Below are 15,000 nucleotides of genomic sequence, written 5' to 3'. Positions count from 1 at the left end.
GTAATCTCACAAATAAAATGTTTGTCATTGGAAGCCTTAAAGTTCACCATGATAGACAGTTTGAAAAAATATTCCATGCCACATTTGGTACTACTGCCGTATTTCTCAGTGCAAATGGTGCAATAAGGATGTCAAGTGCTGTTTTCTGAAACCCGCTCAATGCTTCTTGGACCTTTAATTCTTGTTATAATTTTAGACTACAAGTCTATTTTTATAATTGTATTAGTTATTCTTATCGTTATTAGTTGAACAAAAGTTAATACAAGACCGAACTAGAGATCACTAGCCATTTTGGCATCGAGATGAATAAACCATTTTGTTCATGATGGGGACATTGATTGGCCACACACTGGAGGTAATTAAACGACATTGGAGGGAGATGTTCTCTATCAATGCATATCAGTACTTCAGTCATGTCCCCCTGTCATTGCATGCATATACGGAAGCCCCTTGAACAGCTGTTGTTTTGGTGCTCATCAACAACTAAAGTCGGTAGATGCCTTCTGTCGAATTGGTGTCCTTATGTATTTTTTGCGTGGGGTATTGTTGAGAAATGGGTGTTATATTTAATTCAAAGTGGCATTAAAAAAGTCTTAAAGTCTTAAATGTAACTTGCTGAAACCTGCAGATACTCTGTAACACCAACATTTTGATGAGCATAGTATAATGTGCGATTTGGCATTTCCTGCACTTATTTTAACCCAGGTCAAGCGCTGCATACAGATGATGCTCATTTAATTCCAGCGCCAAGGGAGTGGCTTGCGGCAAGTTGCAGTGCTGTGCGGCATGGACAAAAACGTAAAAAAAATTAAATAAGAATGGCCACCAAGAGGAATCTGTGAGAACGTCGCCACCTGCCTGAAACGTCTGTACTTATGTCCAGAATCAAACATTCAAATCTGAGGAATATTGTCTTCAATAATCCACTTCATGGATTGCTATGTTGCTGTGTTTGATTCCATGTTGCTGTGTTTGATTAACTGTTATTTCTGAGAATGTATATTTAATTATAGGTCTACAAACATCTTACTTTTCGTTAATTGTAATTATTTAAACTCGAATACAATTTTGACTAGAAATATAGCTGTTTATTACAACGATTAAGTTAACATTTAGGTAGGCTAATTGCAGACTTTTACCAAGCGTTCATTACTTATTGCGTCATGTTATCTGCATGGATATTTCCTGAAGACTGCATCTGTTTCTATCAATAAAAGCTTATTAAAATGAAAAAATAAGAAATTACTTTCCCCACCAGATTGCTTTGATAAAGTACAGTATGCCACAGTAGGCCCAAGCGAAAATATAATTCAAGTGTTTAAAGTTGCATGAAGGACGTTTAGTTTAAACCGGCAATAAGCTACATGTTAAACCCCATCAATGTCTCATTACTATATGACTCTCCTTGGGTTAATGTGGAGGTAAATAACGATAAAAGAGGCATAAAAAGGCTTTTGAACAGAACATGTAAATCATTTATTTATTGTACAATGGCCAAAAGTTGACACATTTTTATAATTACTCCTCATTAACCCAAGGAGAGAGACGGGTGAGACAAAGCACCTGTTACAATACTTGTACTGTCGCATGCCTAATCACTTAAGTAGGAATACGATGTAAAACAAACGGCAGTTAATCTCTAAGTAGTTTTCAGTTTGTGAGTATAGAATTCTGAAAACAGAACAATGTAATATATGCTACACCTATTTAGGAAAAGTAATTAAAGGAGGGTGTTCAAAATGGTATGTTCCAAATCAATTGCATTGACAAATAAATAAAGGATAGACTACAACAGTCAGGTACAGTAGGCCTGCCAATTTTATTTTGATGGAATAATGACAAAAAAGCATATATAAAAATCCAGATGTTTAATTAATATTTAAAATAATGTACATTCTTACATTTTTATAGCCTAGACAACAATTTTTGCAGATTGTAAATCATGTTTACAATCTGAATCTAAATTTCAGTATGTTTAAATCAAGTTTAGAATAGTTCTGCAATGCCGCAATGTGGCCTTTCGCAACATTATTAATTAATAGACAAGCGCGTTTCAATTGCTTATTTGTCTTATCAAATCAAATATGGCTTTAAAATTCCAGAATTCCCGGCCATTCAGAAGAGCTACCGGACATATGTTAAATAGCTATACTGTCTAATAGCCTACACTTAAAGAGCATTAAAACACAAACTCTGTGATCCAACAAATGTTTTTTATTTAAATTAGTCAGCATAATGAACTCTTCACAATCTTTGTGAACTGAGCATATACTCAGTTTAAATACCAACTGTATACCAACTGTAGGGCTGTCGCAATTATTAGCTACATAAATTATTATTGCCTGATGTAAATAATTTGAGCCAGAACGCAATTATGTTTACAGGCAACATTCTTTTGTTGCCTGTAAACATAATATCTCACCCGGCACAGCCAGAAGAAGAGTTTGATATGTCTCAACAAATAGGCTACCATGTGGATTATGTCCTTTTCCATAGGATGTCTAGCCCATGCGCGCAAAAAAGTGTTTGAAGCCTCTGCGGAAAGCTATACTATAGGCTCAGATCATTTACTGAACCTCGTTTGCTGGCCTTAGTTGCACCATCACCATTTTTTTTTGACCGACCAGGTTGTCTGCTTCGCCTTTGACATTTCGTAGTAGTATGCTGGAGCTGGTGCCAGATTATGTTTAGTCACATGACTCAGTTAGCGGAAGCTCGCTGTTTTCTTGGCAACAGATGTGATGATAATTCCATCGATCGACACTCTTAGAGGAGTAAGAAACAGAGACAAAATTCTCTGACTCCAAACATGAACAATCCGTATTTATTACAGTTAAAAGGGGTGTGGTAAGTTGTTGCTCATCTGTCTTGTGTAACATAGGCTGGCTGTCCCCCCACCTTATCCTTCTCAACTCCTGAGGGGAGACAATGTCTGGACAATCAACAGAGACACTAAATTGTTATACAGATCTACTGATTTACGAGTAACCCTCTAATCCGCTGGTGCCGGTCAAGGATGTCTCTTAGTCAAACACCAGATCCCTCTCGGCATCTTTAACTAGTAACTCATTCATACATGTATAGGACCAAGTATACATCAGTTCAATAATTTCCACAACACAGAGCGTACAGGTCAAACAATATATGGCTATTTAATATGCTATTAATCTATTTACTTGTTCATTTGACATTTCCCCCTGCCATTTTGGTGGTTGATATTTTCATCTGGCAGAATACACCTGTTACTGGTGAAAAGCCTTTGCTGGCTAACGTAAACCCTGGTGCACAGTTTTCCTTAGCTGTAGGCCTGTAGTAATGACAATAATTGCCACATTTACACTGGTGCTTTACCCCGGTGCCAGGGCTTACACCGGTGATTTATGCTGATACTGGCTCCAGACGTTTCTTTTGGTACCAAGGACACAAGGATGGGCTCACGTGGGGAGGAGTAAACTATCGACGCAATTTGGTTTTACGGTTACTGTAAATAAAAGGCGCTATTTTTCTGGTAGTAAAACAAAAACACCATGCTCAGTTTGTTTACAATATGGCGTTTGAACTTAAGTAATAAATAATTTCTTCCTAAAACTCCTGTGACCGTGTCCTTCTCCGCCTACACTTGTGACACTTCAACTAAACCATTTTAATAAGTATTTTGTCAAAACTATCTTTAATCGAACAGATTGGGAGCATACTGAGGTAATTTTGTGTTGATATAGGTTCTGCAGGCTAGCCTACATTGGTCTCAGCGCTCCATTTTTCTTTTGAGTAAAAGTCATCGTATCCCCTTCGGTCATTCCAACTCTTTCCGTTCTGAGACTTTGCTTCCCTGTACTGTTGCTTCAATTTCTTTATTTTATCAGGGATCTGTTTGTTAGAACGGATGAAAGCCATTACGAGAAGCCTAAAGCAAACGATACACATCGCCATTCGAATAGAACAACATGCCATGTTTTCACACCACGTCACACGTCAATACGCAAACCTAACGGTGGATGTCCACTGGTCTGGCACGCCAGCTGCCTCAGATAGATACAATTAATTCTCTATGAACAGCGTCAAGGCGTTGTTGACGGTTGAGAAAAGCATCTCGGGAAGGCAGGGCTGCAGTCTACAAGCAGGCATCTGGGGCAAGGAGGCGCGTTTGCAGGTCCAAAAAGTCCCAGGCTTGGCACCAAAGTGAGAGCCAGGCTACTCGGCCATGGCCTGGTGGTCGTCTGGCCCTGGCCCGTGTCAGTGGAAACGGAAAAGATCTGGACTTTAGGGGTAAAACACCAGTGTTTGGCACCAGTGGAAATGCGGCATAGTGTGCATAATGATGGGAAGTCCTGGGTGATGTGATTCTGGGGAGGCACCTTTAAGACAGGTGTGCTTAAAGGTGCCTCCACATGGGCCACGGTAAGCGACAACAGAACCGTGAGAAAAATCTGCCTACCATGTGTACACCCATGCGGGGGTGTACACACGACAGCTACGATGGCTGAATTTGCTTTGGTTACCATAGTAACAACAATGCTCTGGCGAAGGTTTTGCTATGTCGTCTGGGAGTTCGCCTATAGATGTTGTATGTTTTTGTAAATTGAATTAAAATTAAAGCCAAGCAAATTGTATTAAAAAAATACCCCAAGGTCTCCTCCCTGCTGGATGTGCCTGGAACACCTCCCTAGGGAGACGTCCTGGGGGCATCCTTACCAGATGCCTGAACAATCTCAACTGGCTCCTTTCGATGCAAAGGAGCAGCGGCTCTACTCTTGAGTTCCTCACGGATGGCTGAGCTTCTCACCCTGTCCCTAAGGGAGAAGCCAGCCACCCTTCTGAGAAAACCCATTTCAGCCGCTTGTACTTGCGATCTAGTTCTTTCGGTCATGACCCAGCCTTCATGACCATAGATGAGGGTAGGAACGAAAATTGACCGGTATATCGAGAGCTTTGCCTTCCGGCTCAGCTCTCTTTTCGTCACAACGGTGCGGTAAAGCGAATGCAATACCGCCCCCACTGCTCCGATTCTCCGGCCGATCTCCCACTCCATTGACCCCTCACTCAGGAACAAGACCCTGAGATACTTGAACTCCTTTACTTGGGGTAACGCCTCATTCCCTACCCGCAGTTGGCACTCCATCGGTTTCCTGTTGAGAACCTTGGCCTCAGATTTAGAGGTGCTAATCCTCATCCCAACCGCTTCACACTCGGTTGCGAACTGGTCCAGACCAGTCACAGACCAATGATGCCATAAGGACCACATCATCCGCAAAAAGGGGCGATAAGATCCCCAGCCCACCGAACTGCAACCCCTCCCCACCCCGACTATACCTCGATATCCTGTCCATAAAAGTTATAAACAGGATTGGTGACAAAGCGCAGCCCCGGCGGAGGCCAACCCCCACCTGGAACGAGTTCGACTTACTACCGAGAACCCAAACACAGCTCTCACTTTGGCCGTACAGGGATTGGATAGCCCTTAGTAGGGACCTCCTCACCCCATACTCCTGCAGCACCTCCCACAGTATCTCCCGGGGGACCCGGTCATATGCCTTCTCCAGATCCACAAAACACATGTAGACTGGATGGGCATATTCCCAGGGCCCCTCCAGGATCCTTGCAAGAGTAAAGAGCTGGTCGGTTTGTTCTTATTCATGAAATTATTATTTGGAGATAAACAAAATATGTAACATATAATCTGTCTGAACAAGAGTTTTTGCTAATTATTTTATAGAACCATGAAGGTGATTCTGGTTTTTAATATTAAGCCTACATTAGTTTGTGACATCTCTCTGGAACCCGAAATATTCCCAAATAACAGAAGATTATTTCTTTACGGCACCAAATCATCCCTAGGCTCTATCTCATTGTCCTCTGGGTTCAAAGATAAATCCTGAAACAAAGATAAATCATGTCAGAACCTTCTCCACCTTTAATGTGACCTATAACGTCAACAATTCAATTGAAAACCAAACTGAAATCTTTGAAGGAAAAAAAAACCCCACAATATCCTGGTTGCGTAAGTGTGCACACCCTTAAACTAATACTTTGTTGAAGCACCTTTTGATTTTATTACAGCACTCAGTCTTTTTGGGTAGGAGTCTATTAGCTTGGCACATCTTGATGTGGCAATATTTGACAACTCTTCTTTGCAAAAGTGCTCCAAATCTGTCAGATTGCAAGGACATCTCCTGTGCACAGCCCTCTTCAGATCACCCCACAGATCTTCAATTTGATTCAGGTCTGGGCTCTGGCTGGGCCATTCCAAAACATTAGTCTTCTTCCATGCTTTTGTGGATTTGGATGTGTGCTTTGGGTTGTTGTCGTGCTGAAAGGTGAACTTCACCTACAGCTTTCTAACAGACGCCTGAAGGTTTTGTGCTAAAATTGCCTGGTATTTGGAACTGTTCATAATTCCCTCCACCCTGACTAAGGCCCCAGTTCCAGTGTTCTCTGGGTGATGTTCAGTGTTGTTTTTGCGCCAAACATACCCTTTGGAATTATTGCCAAAAATGTCAACCTTGGTTTCATCAGACTATAACACATTTTCCCACATGCTTTTGGGAGACTGTTTGTTTTTGCAAACTTTGTAAGAAAGGTATTCCGTCTTGCCACCCTAACCCATAGCCCATTCATATGAAGAATACGGTAGATTGTTGTCACATGTAGTACACAGCCAGTACTTGCCAGAAATTCCTGCAGTTCTTTTAATGTTGCTGTAGGCATCTTGGAAGCCTCCCTGACCAGTTTTCTTCTCGTCTTTTCATAAATTTTGGAGGGATGTCCAGTCCTTTGTAATGTCTCTGTTGTGCCATATTTCCTCCACTTGATGACTGTCTTCAATGTGTTTCATGGTATATCTAATGCTTTGGAAATTATTTTGTACCTTTCTCCTGACTGATATCTTTCAACAATGAGATCCCTCTGATGCTTTGGAAGCTCTCTGCGGACCATTGTAATTGCTCTGAGATGCAACTAAGAAAATGTTAGTAACTTTATTTGTGATTAATCAGAGTCACTTTAAATGATGGCAGGTGTGAAATGACTTCACAGCTGGACATTAGAATTGTAAGCAAATTGTTGTATAGTTAGAATATTAGATTTTGGAATAAAAATAATTGCGATCTGGCTCAAATAATCAGACTGTTGTGTAGTAATTGTGGCAGCCCTAGATGTAGCCTATTTTGGTCACCCAGCAAAGATTGTGATGAGTTCATTCTGCTAATGTATATAAAAAAAACATTTGTTGGATCAAAGCGTTTGTGTTTTATTGCTGTTTAAAACATATGGCCGGTTGGATATGGCTGGATTATAACAGCCATATTGGCCATCAGAAAAAAAAGTATAGCTTGTACTCTGCATTTGACAATGTTTATCAATACAGCCTTACAGCGAGGCTTGTTACTAAAAAAGGAACTTTAATGCTGTTAGCCCAAAATTATAAGTCTCCAGTCTTTTTCAATTGTTTTATCCATTGCGTTGGATCTATACCCCACATTTTGCTTCAGCTTGGCAAACGTTAGGGTACTGATTTATGTGGATTGATAAAACCTTTCAAAATTGTTAATATATAGCATTATTATATAAGGATAATATAAGAAAATTAACACATCATGTAAGGCGATGGGGCATAGATGGCAACAATAATTTGCTATCCAATTAGCTATTTACTTGTAAGTACTTGTACGTTTTCTGCCCTCTTCTATTAGCCCTTCTGGATAGATGCTAACTGGATTTTGTTGTTCTGTACTTTTACTGTTCAATGACAATAAAGTTTAAACAAATCTAATCTAATAGGCTATAATGGCCTATCGATACTACAGAGTGAAATTGACAATTTCATTGGTCTGCTGAATGGGCGGAGCTGTTAGGAACAAAGTATTGACAGTACTTCGGTGACGTATTTCCTTACAATGTCCCGAAGGGTACAATACTTGCCATGATATCTGAGATCTTCGATACATTGGTGAAAATCAATTTGTTGCTTCTTACAAGCCCTGTGTGAACATGACTGTTGATTAACAGCTATTCCCTATCAGAAGCATGTTGTCGATTCACACAGAACATGCCTAATTAACCAGACATATTTGGGATAAAGTTCTGGATTGCTGCAGAGGTTGAAAAAAATATTATAAAATGTTGAATGCGCTTCCCTGTCTGGGAAAAGACAATAGCAGGACAGCTTGGCAGCGTCTTTTAAACAATGTCATTATGCGTCTTGGGGACAGGAAGAAATGGAACCGCAGACAAATTCTTCACCTCCTTGCCACTGGCAAGCAATCTTTTGGCAAACAAAAACACAATTATTGGTACAATGAATAAAATCAGATCAGAATATAATCAGGCACAGTCTGTAGTTCTGAAGGCAGGGAATAAGGTGCTTTTAAATATTAAGCGCTCGGCATATATCAACTAATACAACGCTCAAACACTGTAAGGCTAAATAATAATGCAATTATATAGCCTGTTCTTTTCCAAGTTGTTTTATTCATAGAAGCACAATGCGCCTGTTTTTGTGGTTCACAGCAAACTCGTTCAGAATTTTCTGGGTATTCAAGGCTTTTGTTATTTTGAGTTGATGGCCAGCAAGGAATTTGCAGTTTCGCGGATCTCATACTATTCTATAGGTACGTTTTCAAGTGCTTCATGCTGCGATCAGTTGAGTTCACTGAATCTTGAGTGACAATTTTTATTCAGCATGGTCGGAAACCCGACTTAGGTTGACCTGCTGTCTGTGCAGACTGTGCTTAGGTGGGTGCAAACATGTGGAAGAGCAGATCTAATTTTCCATTAAAAATAATGCAATATTGTTTTGTATTAAAATATGGAATCATTTATAAAAATGATTTGCGATATGCTGCTGCCATATTTTTCATTACACCTGTTCATCCTCATTTTTAAATTAATTCCAATTCACCCTCAACTTTTATATTTTATCTGGGAGTATCACCCATTGATCCGTTAATGTCAATCAGTGAAGGGTCTAAAAAACAGGTCTCTAGAAATTATCTCTAACGGTTTTCAGGTTTTTGAGTTTAGAAGTCTGTCTATTTATATAGACCCAGAGACATAGCTAGGCTTATTAAATATTAATTAGCACCCCCCCATATAAATCAATATGTCAGTCAATATATTTTCTGTGATTTCCTTTTTTCAACCATGTCATCGCTTCTTAAACTCCTTACAAATAGTATAGAAATTGTTCAGATTTGTGTTCATTTGGCAGCATGTTCGGTTGAGTTTTATGTTTTGAGCATAACTCCCTCATCTGAAGCAAGCTCTCTTCCTTCTATAAAGAGTAACTGACATCAAGTAGCCTATATTGTTTATATAATGTTTCAATAATAGCCTAATTAAAATCTAGAATTGTCATGGAAATATTGTATTTCAGTTCATTCAAATTCAACCAAGTAAATAGAATTTATGAATGAACCAAGTAAGTTAATTCACCCCCAACCATCTGGTAGTAGGCCTATCGTGCATTCATCCATTTATGTCATGCATTCAGTGAGGGGTGATTAGCACATTATGGAAAATACGATCACTTAAATTACGAGTCTGGTCCTATGAGCTAGCACTGAAATCAATCGATTTCATTGCCAGGACTCCCGGTACAGACCTGCAATGACACGCCATTCTCGTAGCCTATTCACTTCGTGAAAACGTTGTGTGATTGGCAACATGGGGGCTCACCAAGGATTAAAACAGCACACGCCGCCTTCAGTCTGATTGTATTTGGCGCGTTAAGTAGGAATATGGTGTAAAAAAAAAAGTTAGTCTCCAAATAGTTTTCAATTTATGACTTTAGAATTCTGAACAGAACAATGTAATATATACCTATTTTGGAAAAGTAATTGAAGGAGGGTGTAGCTTTCAAAGTCGTCAAAATCATTTGCATTGAATAAATGTTAGACTAAAATGGCCAGGTATTGTAGGCCTAACACTTTTATTTTGTTGAAAATGAAATAATGAAAACATCTGGATGCCTAATTAACATTTAAAATAATGTAGGCTACTTTCTTACATTTTTCCTATATATAGAGTTTACAATCCTACATTTTAGTCACTAAACTACAGAGGTAGTGTCTTGTATTATGTGATCAATGCAGGCCTTTATCTTCAGTTTCTCGAGCCAAGAAGTTATGATTGCGATAAATTCTGGAGTTGCTGCTGGAGTGTGCAGCTTTTGAAACTCGCCCCACGCTTAGTCACATGTCCAAACACTCAATAATGTCTTACGTAATTGTGAGCTTCCAGCTCGCTGTTTTCTTTGCAACAGTTCATATGTCATACAATATTAGGCTATTTAATATTCTATTAATTAATTTACTCATTCATTTGACCTATTTCCCTTAGGACATTTTGGCCATTGTTATTATCATTTGCGGGACAACTACGCCCGATACTGGCGAAGATTCTGTCTAATGTAAACCCTGGTGCTCAGTTTTTTCCTTTTCTTTTTCTCTCCTAATAAAAACTATAATTTTATTAATTTGATTTTATTACTTAGTCTAGTAATACACCTATTCATGAAGTCATGAAAAAGAGGGTGTACCTTTCAAAACTATAGCCTATTTTCCTAATCAATTCAACTGATAAATTAATAAATCACATTACAACGACCAGGTACAGTAGGCCAGAAAACTTTATTTAGTTTGAACAGAAATAATGACGAAAGCAATATCAAAATCCAGATATTTAATTAAATAATGTATTGTCTAACATTTTATGTACAGTACAAATAGAATTTACAATCTTAAATTTAGTTGCCCCTCCCGCTGACTCCATGATCACAGGTAAGACATTTTAGATGTGGTCAATGTATTTGTTGCAGGCATTTATCGTCAGATTCTCGAGCCAAAATGTTCTGATAGCAGTAACAAGCTTATCTTACATTTAGCGATTCAAATCACTTTTGATGGGCGATACCCCAAGATAATAGATGGTGCTCCTTGTGGTTGAATACGAATTAACTTTGAGAAGGAAGCCATGTAATGGTTTTACCGGTATGGGACTAGTAATCATCAATTATAATGGATTTATCTATCAAGAATTTAAATGTGGTGGATTTTCAATTTATAGATCTTTAGAGACTTATTAAACAAATGAAAATACTACAGCCTGTGTTCTTGAAAATAGCCATTTTTTATTCTTATGTCTCATAAGATCTCCAATAAAAAACAACTAAATTCTTCATATAATTCATCACACGGCTGTCTTCTTCAGTTAATGTGGAGTAATTAACAATAATTTCTGGACTTTAGTCCATTTTAAATAAACAAATTACATGTTCTGTTCAAACATAATTTTATTAGAAACAATGTTTATTTACCACTGAACATATTCATGAAGCAAGATGGGTAGAACGTATAGCCAACTGCACGTTTAACAACCGAAACGTCCTTCTTGTAGTGGTGCTATGTTATATACTTGAACTGTATTTTCAATTGGATCTACTGTGGCATATTGAACTTTATAAGAAATTGTCTAAAATATTGTCAGAGGTTGGGAATTAAAGAATCAAACTCAGCAACATAGCCATCCATGAATAGGATTATAGTAGACAATATTCCGCCTATTTGAATGTTATATTATGGGCATATTAAAACAGACAATAACAGCAGTTTCAGGCAGGTTTCAGGCAGAATATCTAAGGTAATTCTCAAACCAAAGGTGTCTAACTTCTGAAATTCGTCAATCTTTTTTTCTGAAAAATGATGGCTATTCCATACCAGAAATTGCTGAGAAACTGAAGATCTCGAACAACGCTGTGTGCTACTCCTGTCACAGAACTGCGCAAACGGGCTCTAACCTCTAACCATAAGGTGCTGGAGGAGTGCTTGACGGCATCTGCCGAGCATGGTCGAAGGCAATTTGATTGTCTGGGGTGCGTAGGTGGTGGTGAAGTAAGATATTTGTACAGGGTTAAAGGGACTTTCACCATGCCCTACCCTTTGGACAGCTCCAACCTATGCAAGAACTATGCAGGGAAGAAGCAGTCAGCTTGTAATCTGTCTATAATGAAGTGGCCAGCACAGTCACCATATCTCAACGCTATTGAGCTGTTGTGGGAGCAGCTTGACCGTATGGTATGTAAGAAGTACCTGTCAAGTGAATCCAACTTGTGGGAGGTACTTCTGGAAGTGTGAGGTGAAATCTCTTCAGATTACCTCAACAAGTTGACAACTGGAATGCCAAAGCTCTGCAAAGCTGCAAATGGAGGATTCTTTGACGAAAGCAAAGTTTGAAGGACAGTTACTATTTCAATTCAAAATAATTATTTCCTAATCACCCTTGTGAATTACTATATTTCTGATTAATTGTTATATTTTCATTTTGCACATATTTAATTTAATTCATTAATTTAATTGTGGGAGTTAACTGTATCCAACAACAGTACAGTGAGAGTCAGCTGAACAACTGGCAGTGCTTAGTTAGGCTCTAAAAGGCATTTATTTTAAATTTTTTACACTGTATATTTACTTAGATTTTTGGTAATCCACAAAACACACAATGGCAGTGGTTCATTGTCGGTACCTGTGTAGGTAAAGCGCCAAGTACTGTAGTATTTTCTATTTTTTTCCCCCTGAACATCTTCTGTTGGTTCTGGGTTACAAGGCCATCAGCTGATTCAGTTACTTTAAAGCCAACCTGTGGCTAGCCATTTGTCCATTTTGTAGGCCCACTGACTTTTACAAGCCATATAGCTAGCTAATAAATTAACAAGTGATGAGCATGTACAACTTATAGCCTTGGCATCATGTGCACTCTTCTGCGGTACCTATGCTGTGCACGGAGTTGCAAGGTCTTGAAAAGCCTGAAAGTAGTCCATATTTTAGAAATAGTTTGCAAAAAGTTATAAAGAATAAGATCCAAATAAACACAGGGCAAACTGGGCTATAGCGTTACGTTTGTGTTTGATGTGGCTTTTTTGTATATATTTCTGCAAACCATCTGCATTTCCACAGGTAGATAATTGCTGACGTATGTTTTCATGGAAAATAATGAAATTTGTAAGTGACCTCAAACATTTGCACTATAGTATAGGTTGCAAACTTGATTGGTTTGTTCTATATATCTCAAACACATTTAACATCAAGCTCTCCAATTGACATGAATGTAAGATTATTTAAATCAAAATCTCTTCAAGTGGAATAATTTATTTGTTGGATGTAGATTTTATACTTTTTTTTTTTATTTAGATTAAAAAAAAACTAAAATTAAAATTTCTTGAAAATGGACCTCAAATCCCAACAATCAGCACAATTTGCCTTTTCTTTATTGTTATTTTCTCTTTCTGACCAGGTTTAGTCCCCACCTCTGTGTCGGAGCCCCCTCCCTTTAAATGTCTGCTCATCAACAAGCTGGATGGCAGCTGCCGCACCTTCAACGACTCGGAACAGGAAGACCTGCAGGGCTTTGGCCTCTGTCTTGACCCTGTCTTCGATGTCATCTGGAGGTCACTCAATCAATTTCTTTTTTAATCTTTGTTATGCTCTCTCTTTCTCCTTCTTCCCTCTTCTTCTGCTAGCTCTTTTCATTTTGTGTCTTTTTGCCTCCCATTTTTCCAAGTTTAGGTTCTTCTTGTACCACACTCTGTTGTCAAAAGTACCCTATAAACATTTTCACACTACCAAGCTGAACCTTACTCTATAGCCTGGTTACAGATTCAGTTGTTTTTGGAACCATGCTGGAAAGGACAAAGGGAAAGGAAGAGAGCCAGATCAGTATGGTTTAAGTCTGCCGTACAGTGTGAATCTAGCAATACTCAAAAACTCTATACAGTATAATTTGAGACTCATTGTCTCTGCTGGCTATGAAAATTTATGTGCTCACTTCTGTAAGTCATTTTGGATCAAAGTAACTACTAAATTACTTAAATGTACTTGGGTACACAAACCCACTTAACAAAATGTACTGTTCCTCATGGATGTAGGTTTCTGCCGGCATCAAGCGAGATGTGGTGCTACAACGCAGTGATAGCTGATGCCCGTGTGCCCTCAGCGACAGACCTCCAAGCACGCTGCAGCATTCTCAGCCCAGAGTTGGCTCTGCCCACCAGCTCCCAAGCCACCACAACCCGCTCTCATGGAGCCCTACACATACTGGGTATAATCAGAATAATGATATTAATATTACTAGCCAGTAGGGTTATATTCGCTAGGAACAAAAGGGAAAAAATCTGGCTAAAATAGAAATGTCTTATTTTTGGCTTGTTCCTTTAGCCTGCTTTTTTCCCTTTTTAGCCTGCTCACGTTTTGGCATGGTGTATGTAAATGAATGTGATCCTTTCTAAGCAAGTACTGATCAAACTGATATAAGACCCTTCTAAATATACTAATATCAGATCAGGGCTAGCTTATTTTGTTTTTGCAGCATCGGCCATCTGATGACCTAGCCTGATCTAATTAACATCTTTGATCTGACTATTTTGCAGTCAAATCCTCCGACATATTTATAGTTTTGACTGGCTATTGTCAACTGCTATTTACTGTAATGAAAATTGTGTAATGATGAAAGCAACTATGCTACGTAAAGTGAGAACATTCTTGTGGTTACATCACTAGAGGAAAATTTAAATGTAGAATCTGCAAATCAAGCGCTATCGCTGATATTAAATTGTACTTTATTGCACACACAATGTGCACCAGTTGACCTCATACTGTTGCTATGTTGTAGTCATGTTAAAGGGATAGTTCATCCAAAAATCATATTTTGGTGACAATCCCTTTTCCCATAGTTGGTCCTTCAGGCAAATAGTAATTTTTTAAAGCAATCCATTATTCAGCTCTTTCACCATCAGTATTTAGCATTATTAGTGTCATAGAAATTCATGAATGGAAATCGTATGCACCCCCTATCGCAAATCTTCATTGCAAGCGGAAAACCTCCTAAAACTCTCCAAACTAAGAACATAAGTGTTGTATTCCTTCAAATAAAGTTAAAAAGATTTCACTATATAAATCTAATTTTAAATAAATGGGTACTTCCTGTGTTTACTTGTCAGTTTTGTTCACCATT

At 38.6% G+C, this 15,000-nt stretch overlaps 1 protein-coding gene across 1 annotated transcript in view; it reads left to right on the top strand.

The window, feature by feature from the left end:
* mycbp2 (MYC binding protein 2) overlaps positions 1 to 15,000 on the top strand; it is a 331,873-nt gene that overhangs the window by 135,748 nt on the left and 181,125 nt on the right. The window contains 2 exon segments of the mRNA XM_020054739.3: positions 13,285 to 13,438; positions 13,916 to 14,088. Of these exon segments, the coding sequence (XP_019910298.2) occupies positions 13,285 to 13,438; positions 13,916 to 14,088 (327 nt within the window).

Source organism: Esox lucius, chromosome 16, assembly GCF_011004845.1.
Source record: "Esox lucius isolate fEsoLuc1 chromosome 16, fEsoLuc1.pri, whole genome shotgun sequence".
NCBI lineage: Eukaryota > Metazoa > Chordata > Actinopteri > Esociformes > Esocidae > Esox > Esox lucius.
This window is presented reverse-complemented; position numbering and strand designations above follow the sequence as displayed.